Genomic DNA, 16,271 nt, shown 5'->3' with positions numbered 1-16,271 from the left:
AAGACTCATGCCATAAAACTGAAATAAGCGTTATCTCCAGTATGTGCCACATAATGCACATCACGAGACTGAGGGCGGTGGCATATGGCCGCTGTGAAAACCACCAGGGCTAGCCTTTCCCACCATGCTGTGCCCTACACGGCGGGAAGGGGGGGGGGCTGGAGTTCTATCTCTGCAGCCTGGAGAGGCACCCAAGTTATCCCTCTCATTGCTCTTGTCCTGGTGTGTATAATGAGATGCACTACTGAGCTCCGCTCCCACTGGTGCAGCGAGACGGTGAGGCAGGAGCCGGATTATTTCTCTGACCCCTGTTGCCTTTTCTCAGTGAGGGTGACAGATGGCAGTTTGCTGGTGCACGTTCTTTCTCTAGTGCCATGGGCGAGGGCCGCTGAGGGCGACCCAGTGGCTCTCCTGGTGGCCCCAGCCTGGGAGGCCAGGGTGACACCCAGGGGCTAGCCCGGATTGGAAGGCTCTGGAGCGTGTGACGTCGCTCCACCGGAGGAGAGGAAACAGCTGCATTGCAACGAGGGCAGGCTGCACACTGCCATACCGAGCGCGGCTCTGCACAGCTCCTGGGCTGTCTCACTGCAGGCTGAGAAAGGCTGCTCCGGGGAAGAGGCTTTGGCAGGACATGTAAGTCTGAGCCCGGGGAAAAGGGTCGATCCTTAGTGAGAGGGGAAGCTGGAGAGTGCCAGGGCTGATTGCGGGGAAGGGGGTCTGGCAAGCCACTGGACTAAAGGCAAATCAATAGCCCCTCCTATGTGCATTGCAAAATGTTTGGCTTGCTGGTGAGTTTCAGGGTTATTTGCTCTTTAGAGTAAATTAATGATTATTTATTATTAATGAAAATCACCATAAGTCTACCTGGCACTCTCCAGACGGCGAGCAAGCCCCATTCCAATTTGCTGGGAGTTTTGGGGAAATGGGTAGCGTTTCTGTAACCAGAGATGGCTGGGAGCTAGTGGGTGTGTTCCGGGCCCCTTCCCCAGGGTGTCTGTGTGTGTGCAAAACCCAGCCACAAGGATAAGCCTTGCTTAGCTTTGCTTGTCCCAGTATTTGGGCAGACGACAGAAAAAGACAAAAATCCCAGTGACATACTCCTTGGGATATGGGTTACATCCGTGAACTTGGTTTGGGGAAAGCGGATTCCCAGGGAATTTTGCCCTCCTGTTTCATAAAATGTCCCGTGCAATAGTTATTTTATAATGTATATTTTTAAAAGATTCATGACCCGGCGGGGAGATGCTTGAGCTCTGGGACGGTTCTTGGGGAGCTGGGATCACTTGTCCTAAGGCTTAAGGTTGAATTAAAAAAAAACAGACTGCACTGGATGTGTAGCGTCCCGGGTCTCTGTCTTCTGAGGTGGCTCGTGCATCTTTTTTTAACCCTCCCGATGTTTCATTTGCCGCCCTTTTAACGTGAGGAGCCCCAAAGGGCTGGTGCAGGAGGTCCTTGAGACAACGCCCCGATTCCAGTAGGATGGGTAGAGCCTGTGGTTTCACTTTTGCTCCGGGAATGACTTTCTGAACCCCCCCTCCTGTCTAAAGCAGAAGTAAACGTGTTCTCACAGTACCGCTGCCAGCCGGCAAGCTTTCAGAATAACCCCTAGGCCTCTTGTCTCTCTGTCCATGCTGCACTCTGGCATGAATCTGCAGGGCTGGGAAGAATGTAAAACCAAAGCCCTGCTGCTTAGAGGAGCCGTGCAAAGGTGGGCCAGGCTGGCCGGGGCCGTGAATCTGTCAATAAAACACAGGGGCTGTGGCTGGCCTGTGCACCACGGCTTTCACTGGCCCTTTTGGGGAAGGGGAGCTCAGGACAATTATCCTGCCACTGTACCGAGGATTTAAAGGATGTGGGGAGGGGCTGCTGAGTGCCCAGAGACCCTGGATGCAACAGCAGAGAGCTCTCCGCTCTGGTAAATTATTTATTAGGTGCTGTGAGAAAATCCCTATAAGCTCTCCTAAAGCATAATGAGCAGTGAAACCTTTTGTCCGCCCAAGAGCCGGCAAACATGGACACACCAACACCGCCTCCCAGATCCCCCCCCCCCCCCCCGCCCCCGGCCATCAGGGCTTTCCGTTGATTCCCTTGGTCTCGGTCGCTCTTCCTGGTGTTCAGCAATCAGGGAACGTGCTGCGCTTGCCAGGAGAGGCGGCAGCCCGAATGGTCGTGTGGGGCCAGCCCCCCAAGTAGGGGTCCCGTCTGCCCCTGACGTGCTGCAGGCGCGAGGCTGTGCGGCACAACGGCGCTGTTGCCAGCACAGGTGTTCTCGAGGACAGCAACAGTGGGTTCGTTGCCCGGTGTGCTTCGCGCCAATAAACACACCGGGGGAGAAGCAAACAACGTTTATTTGGGATCCCAAAGCGGTGCAAGGAGACAGGCACGTCTCAAATCAAGCACATTAACAGGAACAGTTTTTCTTCTTTTATACATTTTGCAGTTAAGCCTCACCCCCCCCCCCCACTTTCCCCTCTAGCCCTCCCTTTCTCCCTCCCATTCCTCCCTCTACCCCTCCCGTCCCTGGTAATAGTTAAGTCATTCTTGGCAGCTATAAGCCTAGCTTGTTAGTAACTTCTTTAAACCGTTATCTTGTCCTTTTTCCCTTCAGCCAGAAACATGCAGGCCTCATTATTACCGCTTGAGCAGGGGGTTGCACACAGATAACTGGTTGCTTACATATTCCAATTGCACCTGGCTTTTGAGGTTGATTAGAGTTTAAACATGGAAGGATAGAGTTTGGTTCACTTAGGCCTAGTGCAGGAAGGCTTCATTGACACTTAGTGGCCTTCCACCCTCCCGAGTTACCTAGGGTGATGCCTAGTGACGTCAACAGCGCGTTGACTATTTCATCCCCCATTGGCCTGTCTTTGTCTTCCAATGAGTGGCCCAAGTGGGGATCGGCTCTTGTCGTTGGGTCTTTGCATAGCTGGACCTTGCCTAGGCAGTTGTCATGGGAGAGGCGCCTCTCCTAGGGCCAGGAGGACCAGGAGCATGTTAAAAAGCAGTGCTGGATGGAGCTGTGGTGACTCCGGCATGGGCCTGCTCCCATCCAAGAACGGGGATAATGCGAAGGCCAGCTGCAACCCTGAGCAGCTGCTCCTTCCAGTGAGGTGGTGTTGCCCCAGAGGGGATCCAGGTGCTGTCGGGAGTTATCAGACCCCAGTGAGATGAATTTGGCTGTGTCTGGTGCACATTTCTCTGGGGCTGCATGCAAAGCTGGGAGCCAGACCCGGATAGGTGATCTGTATCAGAGGAAGTCAGGCAGGAAGCTTTCATAGGGTACAGGTCTCTTCATTTCCTCGCTGCAGTATTCACAAGAAGCCCCTCCCCCACCCAGGGCCCCGGGGAGGGGCCCCATCTATGCAAGTACCCTCGCACAACGCCACCCCCACATAGCTCTACCCCTCCTGGAGCTGTGGCAGGTGCTGGCCACCCTTTGCAAAGCCTGTCAGTTCAGCTGCTCTGGGCCCTGAGCCCTGCACCTTCCTGGTATTTCACTCTCTGGGCTTGCTGGCTTCAGCATTTGTGGATAAAAGCCCGGGTTTTGGAGCTGGCCCCGAGAAAATATGGCAGGCGATGAGTCTCAGTGAAAGCCCACGTCAGCACCCCCCTGGGCCTGGCCAGTGCAGACCAGCAAAACGGCAGAGTTCTGTGCCTCTTGGCCAGTTCGTGGTCAGACAGCGCAGCGCGTGCTGCTGGAGGCTGAGGGGTGACTCCGGCTGGTTTTTGGATCCCTGCCCTGCAGCCAGACTGCAATGCAGGGCCAGGCTGTCAGCCAGGAGCCAGCCAGGCCTCTTCCTGCGAGCCGGGCTCTCTCATTGGAGATCTGAGCTGTGCGCTCTCCACCCCCGCCAGACATTTCTCTCCCACTCTCTCTGGGCAGAGCTGCAACCAAGAGGGTGCCTTCAGAAAGAGGATAGGAAATAAAAGGGGGCTGAAGAGGCCGCCGAGTTTCTCAGCAGAGCATAAGAATCATAAGGAATTCTCAGAATCACAAGTGAAACTGTGACGATGCCGGATGCTTCTGTAGCATCTCAAAGCACTTCATTCATGTTTGGAGAGCACCGCAACGCTCTCCGGAGACCATACTGTTATCACCATTTTAGCAGGGGGGAAACTGAGGCACGGAGGAGGTTAAGTGACTTGCCTGGGGTCACCCAGGAAGTCGGTGGCAGTCAGTCAAGAAGAGAACCCAGGACTTCTGACTCCTCACCTCATGAGGAACAATGAGGCAAGCCCACCCTTCCTGCTGCCCCTGGAGATGATTGTGGTGTCCGAAATCCAGCCGGACGACCTCTCCACAGGCTCTTCTGGGGCTGTGTGGGAGAAGAGCCTCCTGTTTGAATGCGGTTCGCTTTGGCCGTGCGCACACAGGCTTTGTGGAAGTGAACAGGATGGAAAGTGAAATGTATTCAACGTATGTTTTTGAAAAGTGCTCCCAGCCCGAATTGCTGCTCTGGGGCTTTGCCAGGATTGAATTTTCCTGCAACATGGCGCATTGGCTCCAGGAAGTTGCGGGTGGATACGAGTTGTCCCGAGACCCGATGGGTGTCAGATAACACTCAATAGACTCATTCATTTCCAGGCTCCGTTATCCAGCTGCTTCTCTCCCTCCATCATCCTCTGCTTCTCTCTAGTCCCGAGGAAAATGAAAATGGCTCCCCCTCTTTGGTGAATCTCCCCCTTGTGGGGACGGGGTGTCCGTTGCCTGGTGACCGGCAGTGACTTTAGCGGTGAGGGCTTGTTTCCGTTGGTGTAAAATCTATCTTAAAGTAGGAGTAGGATGCGCTGCCATGGAAACCGAGGTGTATTTCCTAGGTTCGGGTCTCTGTATGTCTCTGGCATCCGGCTTGATTTCTAGTCTAGATGGAGTGAGGGGCCCGTGAGAGGGAGCTGCACAGCGCGCTGCAGACCTTGAAATGTGGCACTTGGTTCTAGCCCCAGGCTCCCTGGAGAAATAAGGGACTGATTGAAGCTGAGGTGGGATTCTGTCTCTCCAGGGCCTGCGGGATGAAATGGTGAACAGGGAGCGAACCAGCTGCTCTCTAGAACGCAGCACAGCCCCATCCCGCCCTGTCAGGTCTCTGAACACAACACCCCACTGCAGGGGGTCTGGATTGTGAGGTCGTCACTTGTAGCAGGGGCTTCCTCCGTCAGGCATTGACCTCTGCTGCTGCCTCAGTTTCCCTTCTCCCCCTGGTAAGCATCCCACTGCAGGCGTAGTCACAATAACCCTCCCCTGCTGGGAGTTTGGCTTCTTAACAGCGTTCAACACACAAGCCATCCACCCAGCCTCCTGTGCGTCACAACCTTTGGTGTAGGGCTCTTCGCTCTGTCCCTGATGAGGCTTTCCCCCCATGGGCCTGCTCTCCCCTAACCTCTCCTCTCCAGCTCCTGCCCCCTGCAGGCTTGTGCTTGCCGGGACTTCTGCCTGGGAGCTCTGGAGAGCCCTCTCCAGCCTGCTCTCTCTCTCACACGGGCCCCCATACGCTGTAGCCTGGGACTCACTTGCCCCATTTGTGCCAAACCAGGCGAGACTGAGCCCAACTCTCTTGTGTTCTGAAAGGGCCAGCATTGGAACTGGTGCTCTGGGACATGTATGTACCCGGGGGCCACTGCCCTGCTCCCCCAGCCAACCCTGTCTCCCTGGATGGCTCTCCTGGCTGGCAGGGTTGCCCCAAGATTTTGTAAGATGTGTCTGAGTGTCTTGCAATATCTCTGGGGCCAGCGCAGCATCCTCTCCTCGTGGGGATGCAGCCCCTTGCAAAATAGGATCCCGAGCCCTGACTGGGCTGTCTGGACGCTATCGCAGTGCAAAGGAGGATGATACGCGAGCTGAGCTCACCACAGGGCGATGCCAAGCCAAGATGGCATGATGTTGTTCCAGAGGAAAATGTCTCTGAGACGGTTGGCGTTCCGCTGGCTCCTAATATCAAGTGCTGTCCATATCGAGCCCGATTCTGAGGTCCACGCTCAGGCAAACTCCGGTTGACTTCAAGGACTTTGGAAAAACGACTGAGCAGGCCAGGATCCGGCCTTCGGTTTCCACTCCTGATGATCCTGGGCTTGAACGGGGCTTAGATCCCACATGAAACCTGTCTGCTGGGATGGTGGGTGGCTTTCTTGGGAGAAGCCAAGCACTGGAATAGCAGGGGGTGGCGCAGGCCAGGCCTGAGATGCGTTGGCAGAATCCTGGAGGGGAAGTTTGTTCAGCGCTGCCTGCTCTGTACCTGTCCAGAGCAATTCGTTCCTCCCCTAGAGGCGTTCTCCAGTAAATGAGAGAACAGCTGGGAAAGCAGAGGGAGAGGAGAATACAAGGTGACTGGAGCAGGAATAGGGGAGCTTTTGTATTCGTGGCAAAAGCTGAATCTTCCTGACATGCTCCTGTGGGGTCCGATTGTTTTATTGTAACACCTGTTGCCATAGCAGTGCCGAGGTTTAATGACAGCAAGAGGAAAACACACAGGGCCTGATCCAGAGTCCATTGAATTCAGTGGGAGACTTTCCATTGACTTCAATGGGCTTTGGGTTGGGCCCATCACCTATGTAAATTAGTGCCAGCAGAAGGAGGTCTTAAAAATTGAACTGGGCCATGACAATAACTTGTCGCCAGCAAAGCGATGGAGACTGAGCGTCCGACAAGAGACAGAACACCCCGCAGCGATCAGCCAGGGACAAAGCAGCCATGGGCCGTTGTGTGATGCTGCCCAAACATGGGCTCTGGGGAGGGATCATCTCCCGCCAGCCATGGAGAGCTCAACCCTAGGAAGCAACAGCAAGAGAATCTCAACCACTCAGGATGCAGAGAGGGAGAGGAGGTCTCCTAGGTAACCAGGTCTCCGGCCATTCGGCGCAAGACTTCAGTGCTCTGTGCTGAAAAGCCAGTTGCTCTAGCAGGCTTTCCATTGGGGAGCGGGCTGTCAATGGCAACGTTCCCCAGGGACCACGCTCTGCTCCTTGCTGACTCAAGTGCAACTTACTTTGTGTTTCTTCCTTCCCTCCTGTCCCCTTCCTGTGTCTGTCTGTGCCAGGCTGCCTGGCGCAGAGCAGAACGCCAGGGACCGAGAGCGAAGCAAAACTGCTGCTCTCACTGGTGAATGCGGATTTCTTGGAACGATGCTCCATGTGCCAGCGCATGGCAGCAGGATTTCTGCCCGCCAGGTCTATCAATACATGCAGAATGGCTCTGGGGAAGAGAGGGGATAAAGGGCAGAGCAAATCTGCGCAGCATCTCTGCCCGACAGAGGCATCCGTGCCCTGTAGCAACTGTATTGTGTGTGTGAGTTTGGCCAAGCCTCGGATAGGGGCCAATAAAGGACATAATGGACCAAACGTCTGGCCTCGGTTACGCCGGTGTAAATCTGGAGTGGATCCCCTGACTCCGAATTTACATTGCTGTGACTGAGAGCACAACCCCCACCAAAGTCATAAAGGACATTTTGCCTGACGTTTTTCTTTTCTTTTCTTCTGCAGCATCCTCTTCCTCCTCCCTCGTTGATTCTGACCCAGAAGCCATGGCGCCCACAGGCAAGGTACGGTACTAGCTCTAGCCCACGGGACATGTTGTAGCACTGGTTACCTCCTGCCGACTCCTCTGCAGAAATGGAGAGGCTCAGGGATCCCCCGTGCACCATTTTGTCCTTGGGACAGATTCACTGGTTCACTCCAGGGGTTTTGTGCCTCTCTGGCAATGTAAAGCAGCCAGTCCTGGCTTAAAGGATTGGCTACCAAGAGTCCATCCCATATTTTGCCAGGGGGCCATGTTAGTGAAGCTAACAGGTTGGTACAATCCACCGACCCAGTTCATAATTCTTGCCATAGTGGTCCTGGGTAACTCAGTACTTCTGCTCAGGGTGGGAGCAGTTTCTTTGTAAGGCTGAGAAGCAGGAAAGCAACCACAAGTTTGGCAGCTGGCGTTGCTTTTCATCCACGAGTCATGAGGTTTGAGATCTTGCTGACAGACACTGTTTATGGTGTTTCATCCTTCGGCTAGCACTCTGTGTAAACACAAAGCAGAGGCACCGGACGATCCAAATGGTTGTGATCTGAGTGGGGCTGGGAAGAAAGACAGAGGGGAACACAGATGGAAAAAAAGAACTAGTAGGAAAAGAAAGAAAGAGAGAAAGAGAGAAAGAACGAAAGGAAAGGAAAAATAGAAGAAAAAAGGGGGGGTGAGGGAGTCAGGAGCCTCTGTGGGGACAAAAGAAGTGGCGTGTAGCACAAACTTCTCATTCACCCCGGGGAGGTTATAGATCAGACCAGTTCATGGCCTTCAGCCCAGATTCTGGTCTCAGCCACCGCAGTGTAAATCTGGAGCAACTTCCCAGAAACCGAAGGACTGACTCCTGATTCACACTGGTCTAATGGGGATCACAGCCTGGCCCCACTTCCCTGGTTTTCCAAGCAAGTGGTGCAACCCCTGTTTTTAAAATGCCGGGGGTGACGCTTGTGGCTGGATGCCAGGCGGGCGCTGGAAGCTCGAGAAGTTCTAATCCAGAGCTTGTTGCCAAACCTTTTGTTGTAGTGTAGACAGGGGGAGGAGGGAGGCGAGTGTGAGCGAAGGGAAGGGTCACCACCACTCCTCTAGCCTGGAGCAGGGACAGCCATCTGGGGGTGACCTTTAACAGCCACAGGTGGGGGCTGTTTGCTACAAACCCTGCACTTATATCGGATTGGGGGAAGGGTCCTTCTGCCTGCTCGGCCCCGTCCTTAGTGGGCACTTCAGCGATCCCACTACGTCCCAGCCTGGCCTCTCATCATGCCTAGAGGAAACCGATCTGGCAACTCCCCTGAAGGAGAACAACTCCGTTCTGCTAAGAGAGCAAGTCCCTTCGCCCTCTGCCATCTGGCAGCTCCATTAGCAAACACCCACGCGCTGCCGAGCTCCAGGGGGGCGGAGGGGTGGAAAATCCCATCTCTGGTGTCAGTGAGGTCTGCACGCACCCTCGCCTGTCACTACTGGAGGGCGCCTGCCACCTGATCCCTCGCAGCCCCCATGTGCATCTGGGGCTGGTGCTTCTTCCCGCTGCAACGCACCCAGGAGCCACTGGTCAGCGTGTGTTAAGTCTCCCTCTTGGTGCCCGCTCCACAAAGGGTGTGAGTCTGTTAGAGCCTCTCGCTGGACAGCCTGGCTCCTGAGGTCAGGCTGCAGGGCCTTGTGCTCCTGGATCGAGAGGTTCAATCCCGGTGCTGGCCAAGATGGTGGCTGTCACACTGGCAAAGGGTCAGCACCGCTCCCCTCCCTGGGGGTGTCCAGGTGTCCCTGCAGGACATGTGGTTGGGAAGCTGGCGTTCTCTCATCTCATCCGCTGGGGAAGTCTTGTCCCCAAAACAGGGGAAGTCCCTTAAAGCGACAGACAAATATTCACGCTGTAAAGAAAGTGACCCCCCCCCCCCGAGAGAGAGGTGGCAAGAGCATAGGGTGCACCCTATGTGCACCCAGGGATCACTGGGCCCAGGGTGGATGCTGAGGCTGTGTGAGGAGGAGTGAAGCTGTGTAGGGAATTCGACTTCCACGGAGCTGCCTGCCTATTTATAGCGTCAAGAGCTCCAGCTGTCTAGAGGCCGGTGTGACTCAGAAGTGGGGGATGGGAGCAGGAGGGAGTCTTATAGCCTATGCACTAAATAAAACAGCTGAGGAATTGGGGGGGAAGAAGGAAGGCAGTCCCCCAGGCTCATTCCCAGCCAGGCAGGAATGGGAGTGGGGGATGTTATTGCCCCAGAAAGCTCACTACTAGCATGGAGCAGCCTCTGCTTCCCCTCCCCCCATTCAGTGCCAAAGGGGCCCTCCATTCCTACTAAGTGCGTATATATACAGCACAGTTTCGGGCTCCTGCATTTTGTTCCCTGCTCCGCTACTGACGCGCTGTGCAGCCTTGCCCATGGCACTTTGCCTCTCTGTGGCTCTGTTTCTCCACCGGGCTCAGAGTGGTGTGGCTGTGAGGGTGAACAGGTTAATATTTGTAAAGCACATTGGGACTATGAAGTGCCCTGCCAGTGCTGGGTACGATTAAACCTCTGCCCGAGTGGTGGGTGCTGAGTGTGCCCCTGCCAGGGTGATCTATGCCACCCCAGGCAGAAAAAACTTCTGCTGGTACCTGATTAGCCACCCGATGGGCCCCTGCTCTGAGCTCTCCCCTGAGATAAGTCTCCACAGAGAACACGCCCCACCCACACACATTCTGCGGGAGCCGGTGACAAGTGACTCCTTTGCCGGTGGCTTGGCCTTGTAACGTTTATTCACGTCTCTCCAAGGCATTTGTGCGGTAAGCGGCTCACACAGGGAATAAGGGACCTCAGGATCTTTGTTACGGGAAAGCAGGGATAAAGCCGTGCCCTGCCGATGAATCACCCGCAACATGATCCTGCCCTAGCAGCAGGGAGAGTGATCGGCTTCTCTTATTAGCCGTGCCAGAGACTGTGCACACGGCCAGAGCAGAGGTGCTCTAAGAACAGGCTCACGGTCTCCTGCTTGAGTCACCAGCCCCTACTGCCTCCCCACACTCTAGCTAAAGCGATGCTACTGCTTGCTTTTTGAAGAGCTGCTTCTCCCTGCTGTGGTCTCTCTTCAGTTCCTTGAACTGAACCATTGTGGTGGTTGAGTGAGTGCTGCTAATCGGGTGTCATATCTGCTGTCCAGCAGGGCCTCAGCTGTTTACGGTTGTCCTGCTTCCGTGTTCCTGCACAAGCTCTTTTGTAGATGATTCTGCCTCTGTGATGGCTGATTCAGCACTGGGCTGAGAGGAAGGCGTTGGTGGCTAAAAATTAGCCAGGCACCGGGAGGGAAATCCGAGTTTCTGCCCAGTTTGACTTGACTTCTTCATTCTTAGACTCTATTCCTGGGCTATAACTGTGCATGGTGACTTGATAGCAACATGGTGCATAGGAATTGCCACGGTGGGTTGGACCATGGGCTCCACCTAGTCAGGGCCGGCTCTGGCTTTTTTGCCACCCCAGGCAAAAAAGCCTCCTGCCACCCCCACCCCCCAGCGCGGCAGGGGAGGGCGGCCGGAGCCCCGGGGGGAGGGCGGCGAGTCCCGGTCGGGGCTCCGCTGTCCCCAGCGGCCAGAGAGCCGGGGGGAGGGCGGCGAGTCCCGGTCGGGGCTCCGCTCTCCCCAGCCGGGGCTCCACTGTCCCCGGCGGCCAGAGCGCCGGGGGGAAGGCGGCGAGCCCGCCGCGGCTCCGCTGTCCCCGGCGGCCAGAGCGCCGGGGGGAGGGTGGCGAGCCCGCCCGGGGCTCCGCTCTCCCCGGCACTCTGGCCGCCGGGGGGAGGGCGGCGAGCCCCGGCCGTGGCCCCGCTCTCCCCGGCGGCCGGAGCTGGAGCACCACGCCGCCCCCCTCCAGGTGCCGCCCCAAGCACAAGCTTGGTGGGCTGGTGCCTGGAGCCGGCCCTGCACCTAGTCTAGGATCCCATCGCTGACCTCAGCCAGTAATAGATGCTTCAGAGGAAGGTGCGTGAAACCTCATAGGAGTGATGGGACAATCTGCCCCTCAGGGAGCCTCCTCTCAACCCCCCGTGGATGGAGGCTGGCATCTCTCCAAAGCATTTTGTTTTTGAGGGTTCACTAGAACAACTCTGGCTGGGCCTGCCATCCAAATCGATGGCCAAGCCCGCCTGGTTAGTTGTGCTAGAACTGCAGAGCAGCCGCGCACACTGGAGCAGCTAGGACTGCAGAGACTAAGGGTGAAGGGAGGATCCTGGGGTCTGATCCCTGTGGTTAGAGCAGGTCCAGCTGCCTCAGGGGCCCGGCGCACAGATGATTGCCGCACCGTTGGCTGCTGGCCGGGCTGAGCTGTTTCGCTCCGGAGAAGGGCCAGGCTGGAGCAGAAACAAAGGCCAGGCTCCATCAGGGCACAAGGAGGTAACTCGTCTGGGATGCCCCCAGCTGTTGGTGGATCTGGGCCCCCTGTGGAGGCTGGGTGAGAAGCCCAGTGGTGGAATTCAGCGGTGGCTGGGTGGATCAGATGTTGGGTTTGCCCCACGCATTCACATTGCCACCCTCATAGATTCATAGATTCTAGGACTGGAATGGACCTCGAGAGGTCATCGAGTCCAGTCCCCTGCCCTCATGGCAGGACCAAATACTGTCTAGACCATCCCTGATAGACATTTATCTAACCTAGTCTTAAATATCTCCAGAGATGGAGATTCCACAACCTCCCTAGGCAATTTATTCCAGTGTTTAACCACCCTGACAGTTAGGAACTTTTTCCTAATGTCCAACCTAAACCTCCCTAGGCATGACCTCATGCCAGCTCTGGCCAGGCGGTGGAGAGGAGCCTCCAGCTGGCGCTTCCCAATTTGTTTTCTTGTTTCCTCTCTCTAGGCTGGCAGGTACAGGGGCTCCGTGAAGGAGTTCCCGAACTTCAACGCGAGCCAGGATGCAGAGGCGCTGTACAACGCTATGAAGGGGTTCGGTGCGTACTTTCCACTGCCGCCGCGCTATGGGCCCAGTCCAGTGTCCGTTGTTAGTGGCTTTGGAGCAGGCCTTGTGCTGGCATTCTGGGGCGGCATGGCCGGGTGGGAGCGGAATGGAGGGGTGACACTGGATGCCCTGATTGTCCCTTTTCTGATGGCAAGGGAGAGCATTAGGGGGAGAAGGCCATGAAAGCATCTCCTAGCCCTTCAGTATTGCCCCCTCCGGTGCTTCATCACCTCCCTGTGCCTCCATGTAATTGGTAAACGAGGACGCATAGTGCATGTGTTTTCAGGGCACTGCTGTCTGTTTTTGTAGGGTGCTGGAGTGGCTTCATGATGCACAAACAGCCTTCCTATGGGAAATGTCCCATGGCTTATCTTGGTGGGGGGAAGAAGCAGGCAGAAGGCACAGCGCTTCAGTCCGGATCTGACCTGGGACAGTCTCTGGTGCCCCAGTGCAGGATCCCCACGGGGAGAACGAGTGATTGGGGCATTCCCTGTGCTAGCGTGCTATGCCCCCCCTTCCCCAGTGATGTCCCTGAGACCAATCAGTCCATTACCCTGGTCCCAGGTAGGCCAGCCCTGGATGGGTGCGCCCTGGTCGCAGCTCTCTGTCCTACCAACTCCAGCACAGAGCTGGAATCCGCTTCTGGTCCAGGCAAAGCTGGATCTTAGAGCAGACCCAAATCTAGGCAGTAGGACGAGGGTGACTGACCGTGTCTCCCTGCAGGCAGTGACAAGGAGGCCATACTGGACCTGATAACGTCCAGGAGCAACAAGCAGAGAATCGAGATCAGCCAGGCCTACAAATCGCTCTACGGAAAGGTAACCCCAGAGAATCGGACGGTGACACATCCTGCTCTGTGATCTGCAGGAGAGGGAGACTTTGCTGCATCCTCCAAACCAGAGCATGCAGGGTGTACAGCCCCCTGCTTCTCCCTGTCCCTGCCTGACTGGCAACGGGCCCACAAAGCAAAGCAAAATCATTGGGAAAATTCACTAGCTAATGGCAGGGTGGGAAAAATCCTTCCGATACCCATGGCCAGCCCGGACTCTGCCAGCAGCCCTGCTGAGAAGGTCATGACCTCCTCCCAAACAGCTAAGGAGGCTGTCTTAATAAGTCCTTTCTCCCAGAGAGTCTGCCATTCATGGATCCTTCTCTCTCTCTCTCTCCTCGTACTCCCTTCTGTGCCCGGTGGCCAGGACCTGATCGCAGACCTGAAGCGGGAGCTGACGGGGAAATTTGAGAGACTGATTGTGGGTCTGATGCGGCCCCTGGCATACTTTGATGCCAAGGAGATTAAAGATGCCCTTCAGGTAAGGGGGAGGAAAGGGCACGCTCTGACCATCCTAGAATACAGTATGTGCTACACCAGGGGTTCTCAAACTGGGGGTGGGGAACCCTTAGAGGGTCACGAGGTTATTACGTGAGGGGTCACGAGCTGTCAGCTTCCACCCCAAACCCCGCTTTGCCTCCAGCATTTATAATAGTGTTAAATATGTAAAAAAGTGTTTTTAGTTGATAAGGGGGGTCGCACTCAGATGCTTGCTGTGTGAAAGGGGTCACCTGTACTATAGCCTAGCTCTGGCCGCCCCCTCTAAGGGCGGGTGTTCTTAACCCCGCACCCTGACGCAGTCCCCCAGAGGCTGCCCTTCTCGGCTGATACCCACCTGGCGTCAGCACGTGACATCTCACGCGGTGGTTGTGTTTCCTGCCTGCAGGGCATTGGCACCGACGAGAAATGCCTGATTGAGATCCTGGCATCCCGGACCAACCAGCAGATACACAACCTGGTGGAAGCCTACAGAGACGGTTAGCATGGGGGACAAGGGCGTCCCGGCTTCTCTGGGGCCAGGAGGCCAGCAGTCACTGCCCTGTGGGCAGGGGAGGATTTAAGTCAGATGGGGCACAGGTTCACCAGAACTAGAATATCCCCCAATAGCCTCTTTCTCTGTGTTTCCCCCTCCGCTGCTCCTGAGATGGACTCCTCCACTCCAGACTCTGTGCATGCTTCTCGGGGGCACCTGCCTGCATCCTCGCCCGTGGGTGGGAGAAGGCCTTGCACTTCCCAAATGTTGCTGTTGCCTTTGTACTCAGTTTTCTGATTGGTGCTGGGCAGCTGGAGTTAGAGAAGCGAAATATCTTTCTTTGAGAAGAGAACTGATTTTTAGACAAAGGAAATGCAGTAGATCGAATCTGCGTGGATGTTAGGAAGGCATTTGATACAGTTTCACATAGGAAATTATTAGTTAAATTGGAGAAAACGGGGATTAATAGGAGAACTGAAAGTTGGATAAAGAAGTGGTTAAAGAGCAGACTACAATGGGTCGTGCTGAAAGGTCAACTCTCAGGCTGGAGGGAGGTTACTAGTGGCGTTCTCAGGGATCAGTCTTGGGACCAATCTTATTCAACATTTTTATTACTGACTTGGGCACAAAAAGCGGAAGTGTGCTAATAAAATGTGCAGATGACACAAAGTTGGGAGGTATTGCCAATATGGAGGAGAACTGGAATATCATACAAGAAGATCTGGATGACCTTGTAAACTGGAGTAATAGAAATGGGATGATATTTAATAGTGCAAAGTGCAAGGTCATGCATTTAGGGATTAACGAGAATTTTTGCTATAAAATGGGGATTTATCAGTTGGAAGTGACAGAGGAGGAGAAAGACCTGAGTGTATTTGTTGATCCCAGGAGGATGACTATGAGCTGTCAATGTGATGCGGCCGTGAAAAAGGCTAACACAGTCCTGGGGTGCATCAGGCAAGGTAGAAACAGGGAAGTGTTAGTACCATTATATAAGGCACTGGTGAGACCTCATCTGGAATGCTGTGTGCAGTTCTGATCTCCCATGTTTAAGAAAGAGGAATTCAGTCTAGAACAGGTGCAGAGAAGGACTACTAGGATGATCAGAGGAATGGAAAACCTACCTTATGAGAGGAGACTCAAAGAGTTTGGATTGTTTAAGTGGTTCTCAAACTGTGAGTTGGGACCCCAAAGTGGGTCGCGACCCTGTTTTAATGGGGTCGCCATGGCTGGCTTAGACTTGGGGGCCAGGGCTGAAGCCTGATTCCATTCACGCAGGGCAGAAGCCAAAGCCTGAGGGCTTTTCAGCCCTGGGCAGCGGGGCTCAGGTTACAGGCCTCCTGCCTGGGACTGAAGCCCTTTGGCTTTGCCCCCACCCCCACCTAGGACGATGGGGCTCAGGCGGGCTCAGACTTCGGTCCCCCCTCTTGGGGTCGTGTAGTAATTTGTCAGAAGGGGGTCGCGGTGCGATGAAGTTTGAGAACCCTTTTAGCCTAACCAAAAGAAGGCTGAGGGGAAATAGGATTGCTCTCTATAAATACCTCAGAGCGACAAATACCAGGGAGGGAGAGGAGTTATTTAAGTTAAGTACCAATGTGGACTCAAGAACAAATGGATATAAACTGACCATCAACAAGTTTAGGCTTGAAATTAGGTGAAGGCTTCTATCCATCAGAGGAGTGAAGTTCTGGAGCAGCCTCCCAAGGGGAGTAGTGGGGGCAAAAAACCTAACTGGCTTCAAGACTGAGCTTGATAAATGTATGGAGGGGATGGTATGACAGGACTGCCTACAATGGTGTGGCCTGTCAGTGACTGCCTGTAGCAAAAATCCCCAACGGCTGGAGACGGGACACTAGCTGGGGAGGGCTCTGAATTACTACAGAGAATTCTGTCTCGGTATCTTCCTGGTGGGTTTTGCCCACATGCTCGGGGTCTATCTGATCACCAGATTTGGGGTGAGGAAGGAATTTTCCCCTGGGTCAGATTGGTAGAGACCCTGGTGGTTTTTTCACTTCCTCTGCAGCATGGGGCAGGGGGTCACTTG

The 16,271-nt window shown here is 55.0% G+C and overlaps 1 protein-coding gene across 2 annotated transcripts in view; it reads left to right on the top strand.

The window, feature by feature from the left end:
* The first annotated feature begins 493 nt into the window (after window positions 1-493).
* Window positions 494-16,271, top strand: part of ANXA6 (annexin A6) — a 40,606-nt gene continuing 24,828 nt past the window's right edge. For both annotated transcript variants that reach the window (XM_065555107.1, XM_065555106.1), the window contains exons 1-6: window positions 494-633; window positions 7,474-7,532; window positions 12,327-12,417; window positions 13,149-13,243; window positions 13,622-13,735; window positions 14,141-14,231. In XM_065555107.1, coding sequence (XP_065411179.1) covers window positions 7,515-7,532; window positions 12,327-12,417; window positions 13,149-13,243; window positions 13,622-13,735; window positions 14,141-14,231 — 409 coding nt within the window. In that variant the 5' untranslated portion in view covers window positions 494-633; window positions 7,474-7,514. The remainder of the gene's footprint in view (window positions 634-7,473; window positions 7,533-12,326; window positions 12,418-13,148; window positions 13,244-13,621; window positions 13,736-14,140; window positions 14,232-16,271) is intronic.

This window comes from Chrysemys picta, chromosome 8 (genome assembly GCF_011386835.1).
Source record: "Chrysemys picta bellii isolate R12L10 chromosome 8, ASM1138683v2, whole genome shotgun sequence".
Lineage (NCBI taxonomy): Eukaryota > Metazoa > Chordata > Testudines > Emydidae > Chrysemys > Chrysemys picta.
The sequence above is the reverse complement of the archived record's forward strand: the minus strand, read 5'-3'. Positions and strand labels throughout refer to the sequence as shown.